This window comes from Balaenoptera musculus, chromosome 19 (genome assembly GCF_009873245.2).
Source record: "Balaenoptera musculus isolate JJ_BM4_2016_0621 chromosome 19, mBalMus1.pri.v3, whole genome shotgun sequence".
NCBI classification, from domain to species: Eukaryota; Metazoa; Chordata; class Mammalia; order Artiodactyla; family Balaenopteridae; genus Balaenoptera; species Balaenoptera musculus.
The window spans coordinates 31,834,976-31,850,907 of record NC_045803.1 but is presented as its reverse complement, the minus strand read 5'-3'; the positions used below and the strand labels follow the sequence as shown (position 1 = coordinate 31,850,907).

The window sequence follows — 15,932 nt, the reverse complement described above, 5'->3', positions numbered from 1 at the left end:
CTTTGTAATCTTTTTTTTTCTCTAAGGTTAATGGTAATATTCCCTCTTTAATTTCTGATTTTAGTAATTTGAGGCTTCTATCTTTTTTTCTTTATCAGTCTACTAAAGGTTTGCATTTTATTGATCTTTTCAAAGAACAAAATCTTGGTTTCACTGATTTTTCTCTATTGTTTTTCTAGTCTCTATTTCATTTATTTCCACTTTTATCTTATTATCTGTTCCTCTGTTAGCTTTGAGTTTAGTTTGCTCTTCTCTTATGATGGAAAATAAGAATATTGATTTTAGATTTTCCACTTTTTTAATATAGGCACTTACAGCCATAACTTTCCCTCTAAGCACGACTTTGGCTGACCCTTAAGTGTTGGCATGCTGTGCTTTCACATTCATTTATTTCATAATATTTTCTAATTTCCCTTGTCATTTCTTCTTTGGCCCATTCATTATTTAGGAATGTGTTATTTATTTTCCACACATTTGTGAATTTCCCAAATTTCCTCCTGGTATTAATTTCTAATTTAATTCCATTGTGGTTGGAAATGCTCTCTGTTGATTTCAACCCTTTTAAGTTTATTGAGGCTTGTTTTGTGGCCTATCATTGGTCTAGCCTGGAGAATATTCAATGTTGGCTTGAGAAGAACGTGTATTTTGCTGTTTTTGGGGTGGAGTATTCTATAGATGCCTGTTAGGCCTGATTGATTCATATGTTGTTCAAGTCTTCTATTTCCTTGTTGATCTTCTGCCTAGTTATTCATTCATTATTGAGAACAGGATATTGAAGTCTCCAGTTGTTACTGCTGAATCATCTATTTCTCCATTCAATTCTGTTTTGTTTGTCTGTTTTGTTTCATGTATTTTGAGGCTCTGTTGTTAGGTGCATATATGTTTATAATTGTTATATATCTAAATGTTATAAATATTATATCTTCCTGATATCTTCCTTTTATCATCATAAAATATTCCTCTTTGTCTCTAGTAACACTTTTGTCTTAAAGTCTATTTTTTGGTTACTATTTTCATGGTGTATCTTTTATCCATCCTCTTACTTTCAATGTATTTGTGTCTTTGAATCTAAAGTGTGTCTCTTGTAAACAGCATATAATTGAATCAGAGCATTTAATCCATTTACCTTTAATGAAATTGCTGTAAGGTATTTATGTCTGAGGCAGATTTTTTTTTTTTAACATCTTTATTGGAGTATAATTGCTTTACAATGGTGTGTTAGTTTCTGCTTTATAACAAAGTGAATCAGTTATACATATACATATGTTCCCATATCTCTTCCCTCTTGCATCTCCCTCCCTCCCACCCTCCCTAGCCCACCCCTCTAGGTGGTCACAAAGCACAGAGCTGATCTCCCTGCGCTATGCGGTTGCTTCCCCCTAGCTATCTATTTTACGTTTGGTAGTGTATATGTGTCCATGCCACTCTCTCACTTTGTCACATCTTACCCTTCCCCCTCCCCATATCCTCAAGTCCATTCTATAGTAGGTCTGTGTCTTTATTCCCGTCTTGCCACTAGGTTCTTCATGACCTTTTTTTTTTTTTTTCCCTTAGATTCCATATATATGTATTAGCATACTGTATTTGTTTTTCTCTTTCTGACTTACTTCACTCTGTATGACAGATTCTAACTCCATCCACCTCACTACAAATAACTCCATTTCGTTTCTTTTTATGGCTGAGTAATATTCCATTGTATATATGTGCCACTTCTTCTTTATCCATTCATCCGATGATGGACATTTAGGTTGCTTCCATGTCCTGGCTATTGTAAATAGAGCTGCAATGAACATTTTGGTACATGACTCTTTTTGAATTATGGTTTTCTCAGGGTATATGCCCAGTAGTGGGATTGCTGGGTCGTATGGTAGTTCTATTTTTAGTTTTTTAAGGAACCTCCATACTGTTCTCCATAGTGGCTGTGTCAATTTACATTCCCACCAACAGTGCAAGAGGGTTCCCTTTTCTCCACACCCTCTCCAGCATTTATTGTTTGTAGATTTTTTGATGATGGCCATTCTGACCGGTGTGAGATGATATCTCATTGTAGTTTTGATTTGCATTTCTGTCTTAGGCAGATTTATGTCTGCCTCATTTTTATAAATTCTTTTTTCTCTCTGTTTCATTTTTGATAGTTTGTATTTTGTGCAGTCAAGTTCATGAATCTTTTCTTAACATTTAATATGCTGTTAGTGTATTTTTTATTTAAGACATAATTTTCACCTCTAGACATTTAATTTGTGCCTTTTAAAAAACATATTCTAAGTATCTACCTACAGATAGGATGTAATTACAATAATTTTTAATGTCCTTCTTTACTAATTCTATTATCTGTGTCAGTTCTAACTTGGTTTTTATTGATGGACTGCTCTCCACATTATGGGTAAGATTTCCTTGCTTATTTGAATGCATGGGAATATTCATTTGCATGTTAGACATTGTGACTGTTCCCTTGCTGGGAGATGAGTATTTTTGTATTTCTTTAAATATTCTTGAGTTTTATTCCATGACATAGTTAAGTTCCTCAGAAACCATTCGATCATTTTAGATCTTGCTTGTTAGGCAGGATCAATGATTAGTCCCTGACTACTGATTACTCCCCACTACTGAACAAGATCCTAAGTACTCTCTCCAATACTCTATGAATTATGAGATGTTCTAGTCTGGCTAACAAGAACAGGCACTATTATTGGACCTCTGTGAGTGCTGCCACTGCTCCCTCTAATCCTCTCTGATGGCTTTTTCCCCAGTCTTGGGCAGTTTCCTCACATGCACGTACCAATCAGTAATCTGAATACTCAAGAGGACCTCTGGAAATATCCGGAGTTCTCTCTCTGTGCAGCTCTCTCCTCTTCAATACTCTGTCATGAGAACTCCAGCTTCCTTGGGTCCCCTCGATTCTCAGCTCCAACTCCTCAACCCAGGGATTCTGCTGAGCTCCACCTAGATTTCCCCTTCCTGCTCCACAACTTGGAAACTCCCTCAAAGCAGTAAGCTTTGGCAATCGTAGGGTTACCTCATTTGTTTCTTGTCTCTCAAGAATCAATGTCCTTTACTGCCTGATGTCCAAGGTCTAAAAAAAATTATCTTGTGTATTTTGCTTCGTTTTATTTTCCAGTTGTTTCAGGTGAGAGGGTAAACAGGCAGTACCTGTGACTCCATCTTGGCCAGAACATAAATCTTTTCCTGAGTTTCTTGATGACACCCAGGGGTTAAAAAATTGCTCAGAATTTTTTCAAATTCTGGGCACTGGGAATATGCCTTATCACACACTTGATACAATGGAATAGGAGGTACACAACATGCCCTATGAAGTATTCTTTCCAAAAGTGTTTAATCTGAATCTGAGAAATACTGCATCTGAGCCAGGGTGGGCCTCATACAAGCCAATACCTTACAATAGAGAGCAGTTCTTCTGCACCTGGATTCCTCCTGTCTCCAGAATTCTTGTGCCCAGCTCCATTCTCTTTATGCCATCTATACATGAATTTATGTTACTCCTATAATGGCATACATAGGCACATTGATGAGGCAATATTTAAGCATGAATCCAAACCCAAGAGGAAGAAGACACTTTCCTCTATTGCCCTAAAATAAATGCAGGGTGCTGACGGAGACACTGATTCATGCATTTCTAAAACACCCTGTTATCTTTACCACAAGAGATTAGAGCCGAAAGCATGAGCAAAATCTGGACTCTTTAAATTGTGGTATGCTTGAATGACTTACTAGCTAGGTATTAGAACCTCTGTAAAGTTTCTAATGAGCAGAAAAACAGAAACAAAAATAATATTCTAAAATGTAACAATGATTATGATATTCAGAAATTCCTTATGGAAAAGTCAAAATCTTTCTGACTGTCAAAATCAAGTTTGGTTAGTAATGGGATGAGCCTAAGGAAGGATCAAGTCCCAGAGACTAGAATAGGGGTTTTAAACTGTGGTTTTTGTACTATCTACCTCAAAATTATTTAGGGGTATACGTTTAAATGCAGATGTCTAAGCCCTGTTTCACAGAATTACTGAATCACAATCTCTAAGGGTGGAACCCCAGAACCTGCACTTTTACTAAGTACTCTTGGTGATTTTCATGAACATTAAAGTTTGAGAATGACTATAAGTAATCCCATTGGAACAAGGCAGGACATCAGGTCCACTCAATAGGCACCAAAAAGAAAAAATCCAAAATGCAGGCAAGACATGCTATCAAGGGAATCTGACAGTAAATAGAGGGTTCATGTAGACAATTATAGGAGAGGGAGGAAGGTTCTACAATGTCAACACATGGAAATCCAAAAGCGGAGTGATTTGTTAGGAGTCAGGCATTGGCAATAGGTAAAGTTCCAAACAAACTGATGATGGGCATCAGAGATGTAGCAGTTTGTAGTAAGGATCCAGTTGTGCAGACTTGGGTTTAAGGATTGGCTTCTAATTTCCATGAAGTTGAGGAGATCAAAGTAGAACTCCAATCCCAAAGCAGGGTCAGAGTTAGATACAAGAACCTAAAAAATGCCTGTTACTGGAACCAGTCACAAGGACCAAGGTGAGAGCCTACTCCTTAGGGACAAGGTTAGCTCAAAGAAGGACCAGCACAGAGACTAATTTGATGCTCAGCCACCAAGCAGCACAACTAGGGGCTCTTGGATTTATTTGCTCATGGCCTGTATCAGTCCAGGACCTGATACAAGGGTTAGCTTGCCCCAGGGAACTAAGTGGCCCTGCTGAAAGGACTGGAAAAGACCTATCTGATCCAACTTCTCATCCCCTACTTGAATTCTCTTTCAGACATAGCCTCAGGATGTTGTCACAGAGGTAATAGTGGTTTTTCTCAGTAGTTATAATGATGGCAGCCAGCTGTGAAAGAGGCTGATTCCTAAATAGAATAGCTCCCTGAGGTGAGCAAGGGGCAACTGGATTCTGGAGCCAAGAGCAGGTTGTCTTCACCCTCAAGAAATTCTGAAATGTCACAGCCTAGGGTTGAGAACCCAGGTGTCCTGTGTTCAATTCTACTTTTCTTTAAAATAACAGATCACTTTTTCAGTGAAAGAAAAACTAATTTTTAGCTCACTATTGGATGAACCCATAAATCCTTTCTTTCATGCTTAAGTTCCTTCATGCTTAGAAACTGATATCTGTAAGGTGGTAGAAGCATATGCTGAATTCCTCCACTCCCTCGATGAAACCTTTTCAGCAAGTAGGCAGGGAGCAACTAGTAATCACTAACCAAGTGATTACTAATCTGGCAGATACACTCTAGGGGTGTGGGAAGTGAGTGAAGAATTGAGATAACTGTGAGAACAAATGCCAGAGAAAATCACAAGAAGGGCAGGACTGAATAGATCTAGTAGAGGCTGTTGAGAGAAGGCCAACCCCTTGTCAAGGTCATCTGCCCCTTTGGTTACTTACCACTGGCTGTCTCACTCCTGGATCTATGCGACTCCCTTGACACTCCTTCCCCAGCCCTGTGGGATGTTCCCCACTCATCCTATTCACCCACAAAGAAATACTCTCAAAATCAATTGGGTGGTGATTATGAGCCATCATGTGCCTGCTGTGCTAAAACAGATATAAGGCAATTTGGAGAAAACCTTTCAAGACAGGCTTTAAAAAAAAATTCCAGTATATCTAGGAGTGGTGTCACTTCTAAGTTGAAAAATCAGTCAAGCTACAGTCCTTTCATAATATTGGCTTGTTTTGTTTACAAAGGTGTTATATTTCTAAAGCAAATGTCATAAGAAGTATGAAAGGTTTACTCGATCTGAAGGGAGGAAAAAAGAAACAGGAACCGTTTCAATAGTGGAACAAATGGACTTGGATTCAAGAACTGAATGGATATGTAACATTTTCTTGCTTTGCCCTGTGGAGAGGTCTATTGCTTTGCCTTCAATAGTTTCCTAAATGTCACTCTCCAAGGTCTCTGTTCACTTAACTCAGATTTAGAATTATGGATGTAGAATACAGAAGATGCCTAAAATTCCATTCCTTAATTGAGGAAATTGAGGTCTGGAAAGAGAACAGAATTTCCCAAACCAAGACTAAAAGTTTTGTCTCTTGATTCCTAGTCCAGTGCTCTTTTCACTCTGTTGCCCTTCTTGATGTTACTTTTTTTTTAGTTTTGAAAATTACTTTCCCAACCTACTGGGACTAAAGCTTTTCAATATTTTCCTTTAATAGTTGTATATCATCTACTCCCCATTTCTGGTTGTTACCTTTATGAGGGAAAGGGTGTTGCAAAACATGCAGAATATTCTGATAATTATGCACTACAAAGATAATATATTTTGTACTAAGAACTAGGAATAATTTATTGGAATAAATATCATGGGATCATGAATTGTTTAGATAAAGTTCATTTATGATGATCAATAATATCTGACAAAGGGGGGAAGGAGTATTGAGTAAAGTAATAACTCGCTAAAATATAAATAATATAATTGGTCTAGGTACTGTTTAAAAGAGAAACTTAAAAAGAATCTGAAAAAGAATATATATATGTGTATATATGCATATATATATGTGAATATATATATATATATATACCCACATATGTATAATTGAAACACTTTGCTGTACACCAGAACCTAACACAACACTGTATATCAACTATACTTCAATTTAAAAAAACAGCAACTTAGATATAATCTTTGAACCTTGGATCTTAGCAAAGTGGCATAATGTGGCAGAAAGAACACTGTCCTGGAATTCAGAAAATTTGGGTGACCATCTGATTACACAATTTACCAGCTGCATGATCTTAGGTAAATCAGTTGAACTTCCCTAAGCTTAATTTTATTATGCATAAAATGTAAATAGAAATCTGGGCTATTTCAAAGGGTTCTTAAAAGGATCAAATTAAATAATGTATGAGAGAGTGCTATAATTCAAAGATCAGAGACTATATGCATCATGATGGCAGGGGACCTAGTGTGTTGTATTCAACAGTGTATTCCCAGTGTGTTCCTAGAACAGAGTCTGACATAGTAAACACAGTAAACACAATAAGTATGTATTAAATAAATGAAGGCAATGATAGGAAAAATTTCATTCTTATCACTATTTTCTTCCTGAAGAAATGTTTATGGTAGGATAAAGCCAAGTATCAGAGTAGAACAGAGGTGGGAGAAGCAAAAAAGAAGGAAAGAAGGATTGGTGTCACATCTTTCCTAAAACAGAAGCAGAGGTGGTAGCATCAAAGAAAGGATGATCAAATTGAACAATCCCAAAATTTACCCTTTTTCTTTCCCTGCCCCATTCATCCTACCTCTCAATCCATGAAAATTAATCCCAATATTAATTTTTTTAAGATTGCCTTTGGGCATCCACCTTTTTAATTTTGGTCATTTTAAGCCATTACATTCAATGTTTTTATTGAAATCTGTATATGTCCTCTCTTTGGTCATTAGGAACAGTGCTGTTTTAAATTTATATTGGATGTAACTAATTCAGAGTCCTTCCTCCTCCTTTTTCTTTCCTCTTCTCTTAGCCCTCTCCAAAGGTTACAGTGGCCAAGGGGAAAGACAGCCAACTGCAGGTGTTCCTTGAGAGGAAAATCAGTTCAGTTCCTTTCTTTCTACTTCAAGCTCTGAATGATCCTAGTTAAAGTCCTATGGGATAGGTGTCTGGTTGAAAATACATCTCTCTCTGAATTACCCTTCTTCAATTTTATAGATGTGCTCCATCACACACACACAGGAATTTTATAAAAATGGTTTTTTTCTGCCACAGAGGTCAGGGTTTTACAGGCCTTTGGGGAACAGATAATACACCCAAATGTTAGCTCAAGTGAAGAACCATGTTTCCCCACTGGAACACTATGCTCTTGGTACTTGGCAGACTTTGGGAACACCCCAAACCACATGTACTTTAGAGGATGCAGACAGGTCACAAAATTAAATCATTCTAGTCTGGCCAAACACCCCCAACCTACTTCTAATAAGTTTGAATTAATTGATAGCCTCCCCCTCCCCCAGTCACACTTGTTACAGACAATCCAAACTGGTTTTAACTGAATTCAGATAAATTCACCGACTTTTTGCCTTCACAAATACAACTGACAGGAACAAACAACAACATTTCTATCTTTAAGGAGCAATGCTGTAATAAGACTTTGGACCTTGAAGCTTACAGAAGACTAATGAGATAATGTCTAAATGTGTTTGAGCTGCATGTGTGAAAGCCTCTATGGAGATAGAGAATATGATAAATAATGCAAGAAATCTTTGTGTCAGGGAATCTCCTCTTCTGGAGGACAAGAGTATTAAATAATACCTTACAAACATGTACCAGCTAATCACATCTGTCAACTCTAGCCCAGGTAGGTTTAAAAGTCCTATTATTCCTATTATAACAAATAAGAATCTTGGTTTCCGATGAAAGATTTTCCAAGAAAATGCCAACAGGAATCACGGCTGTTAGGAAATGCTTTCATTTTAAGCCAAGCTTCCAACTTCAATTTCAGCTCTTGGTCAGTCTTATCAATGTGAAAGCACCAGTCCTAGCCCCCTCCAACTTTCCACTCAGTTCAAGCCAAATGCATCCCTGTGGGATTCTCTTGCTATCCTAAATTGAGAAAAATCACAAAGCACACTCTCTTTGGGGTTCTTGAACCATCAAAATACACTCAGCAAATAATGTTCTCAACAGTGACCACATAATGGACTTCAATAACCTAAGAGCTCAACTCAATTATCTACAAGTCTTCAAGCAAGTCCCTTCGTTTAAAAGTACACAAAACCTTTATTTCTTCCCATGTCATCTTTTATTCCTAACAATGATAAACTGATTTTTTTCATGAAGTCCACAAAATAACAAATGAGAGACGAAATTTAACAAAGCATATTCTGATGGAAACTTCAAAAACATTTGGCATATGCTAGTCTCACAAGTTCCTAAATACCAACAAATCTCCCATTTGTTTGTTTAAAATCAGTATCATTTCATTTTTCAGAATCTTACTTGAAAATAAGTCATTACCTCTTCGAACTCACCCAATCTTAAAAGTTTTCCAGGGCTTCCCTGGTGGCACAGTGGTTGAGAATCTGCCTGCTAATGCAGGGGACATGGGTTCGAGCCCTGGTCTGGGAAGATCCCACCTGCCGCAGAGCAACTAGGCCCGTGAGCCACAACTACTGAGCCTGCGCATCTGGAGCCTGTGCTCTGCAACAAGAGGGGCCACGATAGTGAGAGGCACGCGCACCGCGATGAAGAGTGGCCCCCGCTTGCCGCAACTAGAGAAAGCCCTAGCACAGAAACGAAGACCCAACATAGCAATCAATCAATCAATCAATCAATCTTTAAACATGTTTAAAAAAAAAAAAAGTTTTCCAGAATCAAGTCATAAAATTTTTATTAGAAAAATCAAAAAGTCTCAGAACTGCAAAGAACTTTGATATATGATCTGATTTAGCCCTTGTCTATAGACAGGTGAATTTGGTTAATAGCATTAAAATTGATGACCTGTGGACAATGGGCCATGCTTGACCTTTTGGGATATATACAAAGTGGTAACTCCCTCACCTCAAAGGAGTTTATAGTCCAGTGATATGTTTCCTGAGCACATCACTTGGGGGAGAACGTATGATTGTAAAAATGAACAGTATCAGGCTCCACCTCAGACTCACTGATTCAGAAATTCTAGATATTCACCCAGGAATCTGCATTTTAAAAAGCATCCCACGTAATTCTTATGCACAATAACATTTGATAACCACTGTTCTGGTAGGTATGAGAGATGTGCACAAAATAATATTAATACCAGTCAGAGAAGCACTGAATAACAGCTAACAAGGACAATAGGATAAGGATAATAATACCCTCTAGGGACATAAAAAAAATTGGATCAGCATCTTCCCTCATTAATGCCAGATATTTATCAGAAAACTCTAAGTCATTTCTTAGCCTTACCCAGACATTCTTCTAAATTATATTCACCACTAAGTTAGAGTGTGAGCTATCAATTTTATAATAAAAACCCTTAGTGCAGAAACTTAAAAATCTCTAGTGATCTACCATTCTCCCCAAAATGCCTAATACATTTGACATTTAGTTTGATTTCATTTAACTCATGAACCACACATTTTAGCCTATTTTCTTCCCACGAGGAGAGTAATGTCCATAAGGAATAGTAATTCTCATAAGTTTTTCCTTTGACAGAAATACAAAAACTACTAAACATAAAGAAAATTTGAATTCAGAAACAGGAGAGATATTTGGACTTTAAGAATGTAAGCTACTAGTAGAATTAATTGGCACAGATTCTCTATAAGACCTAGCACTTTGTACAGAAAAATCACCTAGGGAGTGGATACCAATGCAGATTTTAGAATAGTCTGACTTGGTAGAAGTAAGATGGGTAACTGAATTTTTAACAAGCACCCCAGCTGATTCTGATGTGAATTGTTTTGAAACATTCCAGGGATTTCAAGATTTCAGGAAGCCAAGCTCATGTCTAAACCTCCCTTTGAGTCTAAGTCAATACATTAAACACAGTAGATGGTCAATACATGCATATTTAATTAAAGTAACCTCAAAAAGGAACAAATACGGAAATTCAGTTCATCAAATCAGAGCCCACATTCTGTAAGTTAGACCTGGAGGATCTTGCTTATATCGTAAATTACTGTCCTCCAGAATAGGAGCCACATGTGGTACAAAAGCAACTCATTGTAGGCTTTTGTTGTTCCTTTTAGAGAGTATATAAAATATTCTGATCACCTACTTTTAAAATTAAAAGTATGCTGAACCATGTGTGGTAAGGGCTATAGTTGACCTAACATGGGGTAAAGGAGAATTATTCTTTTGGTCAACAGGAACAATCAGAGAAATATAATTCTGAGGATCATATAAAATAAAACCAAATTGAATCTGTCCCTGATTACTCCTGATGTTAGGACTATAATTTCCTCATTCCCACAGGAATTAACTATTTAAACACTAATTAATTAAACACTTGTGGTATTATCTAATTACTAATAACTCACAGAGAACTGAGATGTTGTCATCCTTACTTCTTTTGGTGGTGGGGACCAGAATATGATTGGTTTCTGGAGTTGTAAGCTTTCTGTGAGTCTAGGAAGTATGATTATATATATATATATGCAGACATAAATATATATATATATTTAAATATATAATAAATACGTATAACATGTTATCTCTCAAATAGTCCACAAACCTGTAAAAGGAGCCCTGGATTAGTAGTACTAAATGATTGCATGACCTTGAACAATTTATTCAGCCCCTCAGAGGCTCAGTTTTCTCAGCTGTAAAATGGGTACCCAGGTTGATATGGGCCCAGGCTCTTTTCACTCAGCCATGATGCTTCCCACACCACAATCCCTAACTGAGGTTTATGTGGATCACTAGAGATAATTTTCATAAAAGTGCTCTGTAAGCTGTAAAGCACTCTACAGGTGAAGCGGATTATTATTAGTCTTTTATGAAGCCGAGCTATAAAGATGCAAAGTGACCCAGAAAAAGAAAACAGGGTAGACAAACCTGAAATACAACACCTATAGTGCCTAGAACATTACCCTGTTCATGGCAGGTAGGTGCTTAGTAAGTACTGAGTAAAGAAAACCACAAAACATAGGTTTGTGCCTCCACCATACTAGGTATGATACCAAGAAGGAATAAATATACCCAAAATCAAAGATAGTTTGATTCAACCATGTAAACCACAATGCCCCGAGAGTCTAAGATCTTCAATTAAAAATTACTTCATATGAAAGAGCATTAAAATGTAAAATATGACCCACCATTTACAAAGAAATGGTTATGGTCTTACCTCTTCAGTATTTCAGATGCAGCCTCGTAGGGATTGCAGAATCTGGCTGAGGTGGCTGAATTTTTTCCTTATATCTGAGAGATCTGCATAATCATCCTAGCAACCTTTAAAAGAAATAACAAATTCTATAGAATATTGGTTACCTAAGCTCTGTTTTGGATCTGGGAGGCTGATTTTTAGTGACAGCCAGATTTTAAGCAAACCAGATTCATCCCCTAAGCTCCTCTCCTCAATACACACACAAAAGGAGACTGGGTAGGGGTGTAAGGGTAAGTAGGGAAGAAGTTATTTACTTTATAAAACAATTCTTTATAAGAGTCCCTTGTCAGTTTTCTAAAATATTTAAATGTGATCTAAGTTTAAATATTCAAATTACATTACATACAACTTTTGACATAGACAGCTATTTGTGGAATGAGGCAAACCCAAACTGGGAAACAACAAATTGAAAAATTCGGGGGAAAAAATGTTTTCTTCCTTGTGGGCCTTAATTGCCTCCCCCCCCCCCCGCCCCATTGCAAATGTATTTTTATGCTGGGTAACATTTCCAAAAACAGGGGTGTTTTTTCTATTGTTGAAATGAAACAAACAAACAAGTTTGCTTTCAGAGCCACAAAAATGCTCAACTATTAGAAAAAACGTTTTCCACTGGCCGGTTGCCTCTCCTATCCCCATGCAATCTTTCCTATTGGCCCCTTTTTCTAGGAGGGCCCCTGAGGCTGTCTGATGGAACTGATTGTAAAACCATTTTGTGCAGTGAGAACTAATTTCTTCAAAATCTCAGAGACCACCTAGAACATGCCCGATCTTTGGCAGAAGTGTATGTGTTTCCTCAGTATTTGATGAGCTGTACGCTGAATAACTGACCCAGGTTGCTGGGTCTTTACTTTAAAAAGAGATGGGGCGGGGGAGTGTTTTAAAAGATATAGAGGAAGAAGCTCTCTTCTCTCAAAATCTATTCATTTAACGTATTTGTGTTTGGGGAAGAGGCAGGACAAGAGGACTCAGTGCAAAAATCTCAACCAAACTAAACCTTTCAAAATGAGCAAAAGCATTTAAGCTCTGTGTTGAGGAAGTAACACATGAAAACCTGTCCCTCCCATCCAAAAGCTGCCCAGTGTGGGAACTGTCTCCTGCGCTGCCCTTTTGGCCGGCAATCTTGGAGCAGGGTCCGCGATGGCAAAGGGAGGCTTAGAGGCTCCTTGAGAACAGGCCCTGGCTTTGTCTCATCCTGCTGTGTTCCTCTTCTCACAGCCTCCTCTCTCACATACTAGGTGCTCAATAAATGTCTGTGGGACGCAGGAAGCGAAAAATCCGAATCTGCCCCTACGCCCCAAGGGCGAATGATTGGGAACGCAGGTTCCCTCAGAACCACTGTCTCCTCGAGTTAACCGAGGCCACCTGACCTCGGCTGCTACGGCCCCAGCAGCCGGAGAGCAACCAAGAAGGCGCGCTGCTGGAGCCAAGATGGAGAGGAGGCAGGAGAGCGAGGGAGGCTGCGCCGGCCACGACCCAGTGGACCCACCTGACGGCGGCGCGGGCGACCCAGCCCCGAGCTCGCGTTGACCAGGCCCGAGCCGCCAGAGCACTGGGCGAGGGCGGAGGCGGAGGCGGAGGCGGGGAGGGGCGCCCGGGCTCGAGCCCGGCCCCAGGCCCCGCCCCCGCTAGGCCTCGCATGAGCCCACCTCGGGGAGCCGCGGGCCCTGAGGGGAGTGGGGGGAGGGTGGGGGAGGGGAGGCCGCGCCGCGCGCGCGCCCCCGCTAGTTACGCGGGCCCCGGCGCGCGCGCCTCCCCCGCCCCCCGCCCCTCCCCGTCCCGGGGGCCCGGCGCGCGGCCCTGCTTACGTCAGCGGGCGGCTGGCCGTGCGGGGTGCGCAGAGCAGCTGGCGCACTCGCGCGCTGCGCTCGCCCCCTCCCCCGCCCGGTCTGTGGCGCGCGCGCGCTCGCTCGCTCGCTCTCCCTTCATTTTTTTTCTCCCCTCCCTCCCAGCCTCTCTCCTCTCGCTCCCCCTCGAGCTCCCGGCTGCCCGCGGCTCCGTCGCGCTCTCCCTTTCTCTTCGGTAGGCTCCACCGAGCGATGCGAGCTCTGGGAAACAGCGACGCCGTCTCCCGCTAGAGACCTGCCCCCGGCCCGGCCCCTTGCCCAGCCCTGCCCAGCGCGCGGGGGTCGGCGAAGGCGCCGCGGACGCACCGACGGCTGAGGAACAGCGATGCAAATACACTAGCAGCATCCCCTAACTCACTCCCTCCACACCCCGCGCCTCCTCCTCCTCCGGCAGCAGCGGCAGAAGGACCCACCCTGCCCCCCACCCCACCCTCCGCCGGCTCCGGCTGCGACTCCTGCCTCGACTATTATTTTATTTATTTTGGGTCGTGCACAAGCCTCAGTGCCTGCAGCCCGCGCCTCCTCGGACCGCGGGCGCCTCCTCCCTCGGCTCCAGAACCCCAGACCCCGGCCACCCTCGCCTCGACACCCCCAGAGCCCCGCCAGCTGCCGCGAGTCTCCGTGGCTGGAATCTTGTTAGAGGCTGTCTTTTTGGGGGGTTCTGGTTTCCCGACATTTTTGTTTTCAGCCAAGGGGAGGCTATCGTGATTTTTTCCCCTTTGAGCCCAGGCTCTGCTTTCTGGGGGGGTGGGGGGCGCGCCGAGCCGGGGAGCCGTGCCAGCCGAGTCGTGCGGGCTGTGGCAGGGAAGGGGCCACCATGGGATGTACTCTGAGCGCAGAGGAGCGAGCCGCCCTCGAGCGGAGCAAGGCGATTGAGAAAAACCTCAAAGAGGATGGCATCAGCGCTGCCAAAGACGTGAAATTACTCCTGCTGGGTAAGGACCGGGACTGCCACCCCCATCCCCCGACCCCGGCCACTCTGCACCCCCCACCAGTCCCCCCCACTCGCTCCTGGGGAGACCTGGTCCCCGAGTTGGCACCACCATGTGCCCAGGATCGCCCACTCCCTCGCATGCCTTACCTCCCACCCCCCACCCCCCACCCCGGTCCCCTAAACTGACACTCACCAAATTTTCCCCCCTGTCTGTCCCAACAGGGGCTGGAGAATCTGGAAAAAGCACCATTGTGAAGCAGATGAAGTAAGTCCCTGTGGCATTGGGATTTGTACTTTTATAAAGCATAATTTTAAAATAATTTTTATTACCTTGCTCACTTCACATTGCTCTCCAGGCCCGGTTTTTAATTCGTGCACACACACGCACACGCACACGCATACACACACCTGAATTTGACTCCCCTCCCCCAGGCCCTACGTTGGTTCTGGGTCTTCCACCCCAACTCCCAGGGTGGGTGTTTTTTTCTCCGGGGGTGGGGTGGAGGGAAGGGGAGCGCCTGTAGTTGTATGAATGACAGTGTCCGCCATATTGATCAGAACATCACACTATTGGCATGATTATGATCATTACTCTTGATTGTGTGGTGTTTCCTGTGTATCGCTGCCTCCATTTCTCTGTGTCTCTGTATCATTCTGTCTCTATTTCTCTTTCCTCCTTCCTCCACCCCCTTCTCCACATCCATAATCCCACTTCCCCCTACTCTTCTCCTGGGGCAGTGATTTTTGAACTTGGCTAAAACATGGAGGGGACCCAGCCCTAGGCTGGGGTGGAGTATCAAGTGTCTGCTGTTCATGGATTTGGTGCTGAATTAGAGGCTGTGGTTTCTGCCCCTCCTCCCCACCCCCAAAGGACGGAGGTTAGGGGAAGGGGCGTGTGGTAGGGGAGGGGGTGGGTGTCCAAGCGAATGGGGCTGGCACAGGTGTATCCAAGGCAGAGGTGGAAGGAGGACGCTGGCTGTGAGGCTGAATGCCCGCCCCTTGCTGCTCCCCCGCCTTTCTCCCCCACCCTCCCAGCCTTTGCTCTCCTGACACTGGCAGTGTTCGTTCACTCTATGGCCTTTATCAATGTATTTATTTACACTCTGCATAGGCTGTGTTCCATGTAATCTACCCACAATGCGGATTTCAGGCCCCACTTGCCGCACCACCCCCTTCTGCCTTAGATATCAGTTTCCCTTCCTAATTAACTGGGGGTGGATTTGAGTGATGGTTGAAAATTAAAACAAAATGGGATATTCCTTCCCTTCCACACTTTCTCAGTAAGGAGCCTTGCCCCTCCTTCCTACTCCCAGGCTTGCTTCTTGCCCCAT

General features: G+C 42.0%; 1 protein-coding gene and 1 long non-coding RNA gene across 3 annotated transcripts in view; one reads left to right on the top strand and one right to left on the bottom strand.

Moving 5' to 3' along the window:
• LOC118885054 overlaps positions 1–13,563 on the bottom strand; it is an 81,820-nt gene extending 68,257 nt beyond the window's left edge. Inside the window, exons 1-2 of the long non-coding RNA XR_005017436.1 lie at positions 13,310–13,563; positions 11,785–11,888 (exon numbers count right to left, since the gene is read on the bottom strand). This is a non-coding gene — a long non-coding RNA (uncharacterized LOC118885054). The remainder of the gene's footprint in view (positions 1–11,784; positions 11,889–13,309) is intronic.
• A 121-nt stretch (positions 13,564–13,684) lies between these two features.
• The window catches only part of GNAO1 (G protein subunit alpha o1), a 170,244-nt gene continuing 167,996 nt past the window's right edge, over positions 13,685–15,932 (top strand). Inside the window, exons 1-2 of one of the 2 annotated variants that reach the window (XM_036833356.1) lie at positions 13,685–14,602; positions 14,824–14,866. In XM_036833356.1, coding sequence (XP_036689251.1) covers positions 14,485–14,602; positions 14,824–14,866 — 161 coding nt within the window. In that variant the 5' untranslated portion in view covers positions 13,685–14,484. The remainder of the gene's footprint in view (positions 14,603–14,823; positions 14,867–15,932) is intronic. The other variant, XM_036833357.1, reaches the window with a different exon arrangement.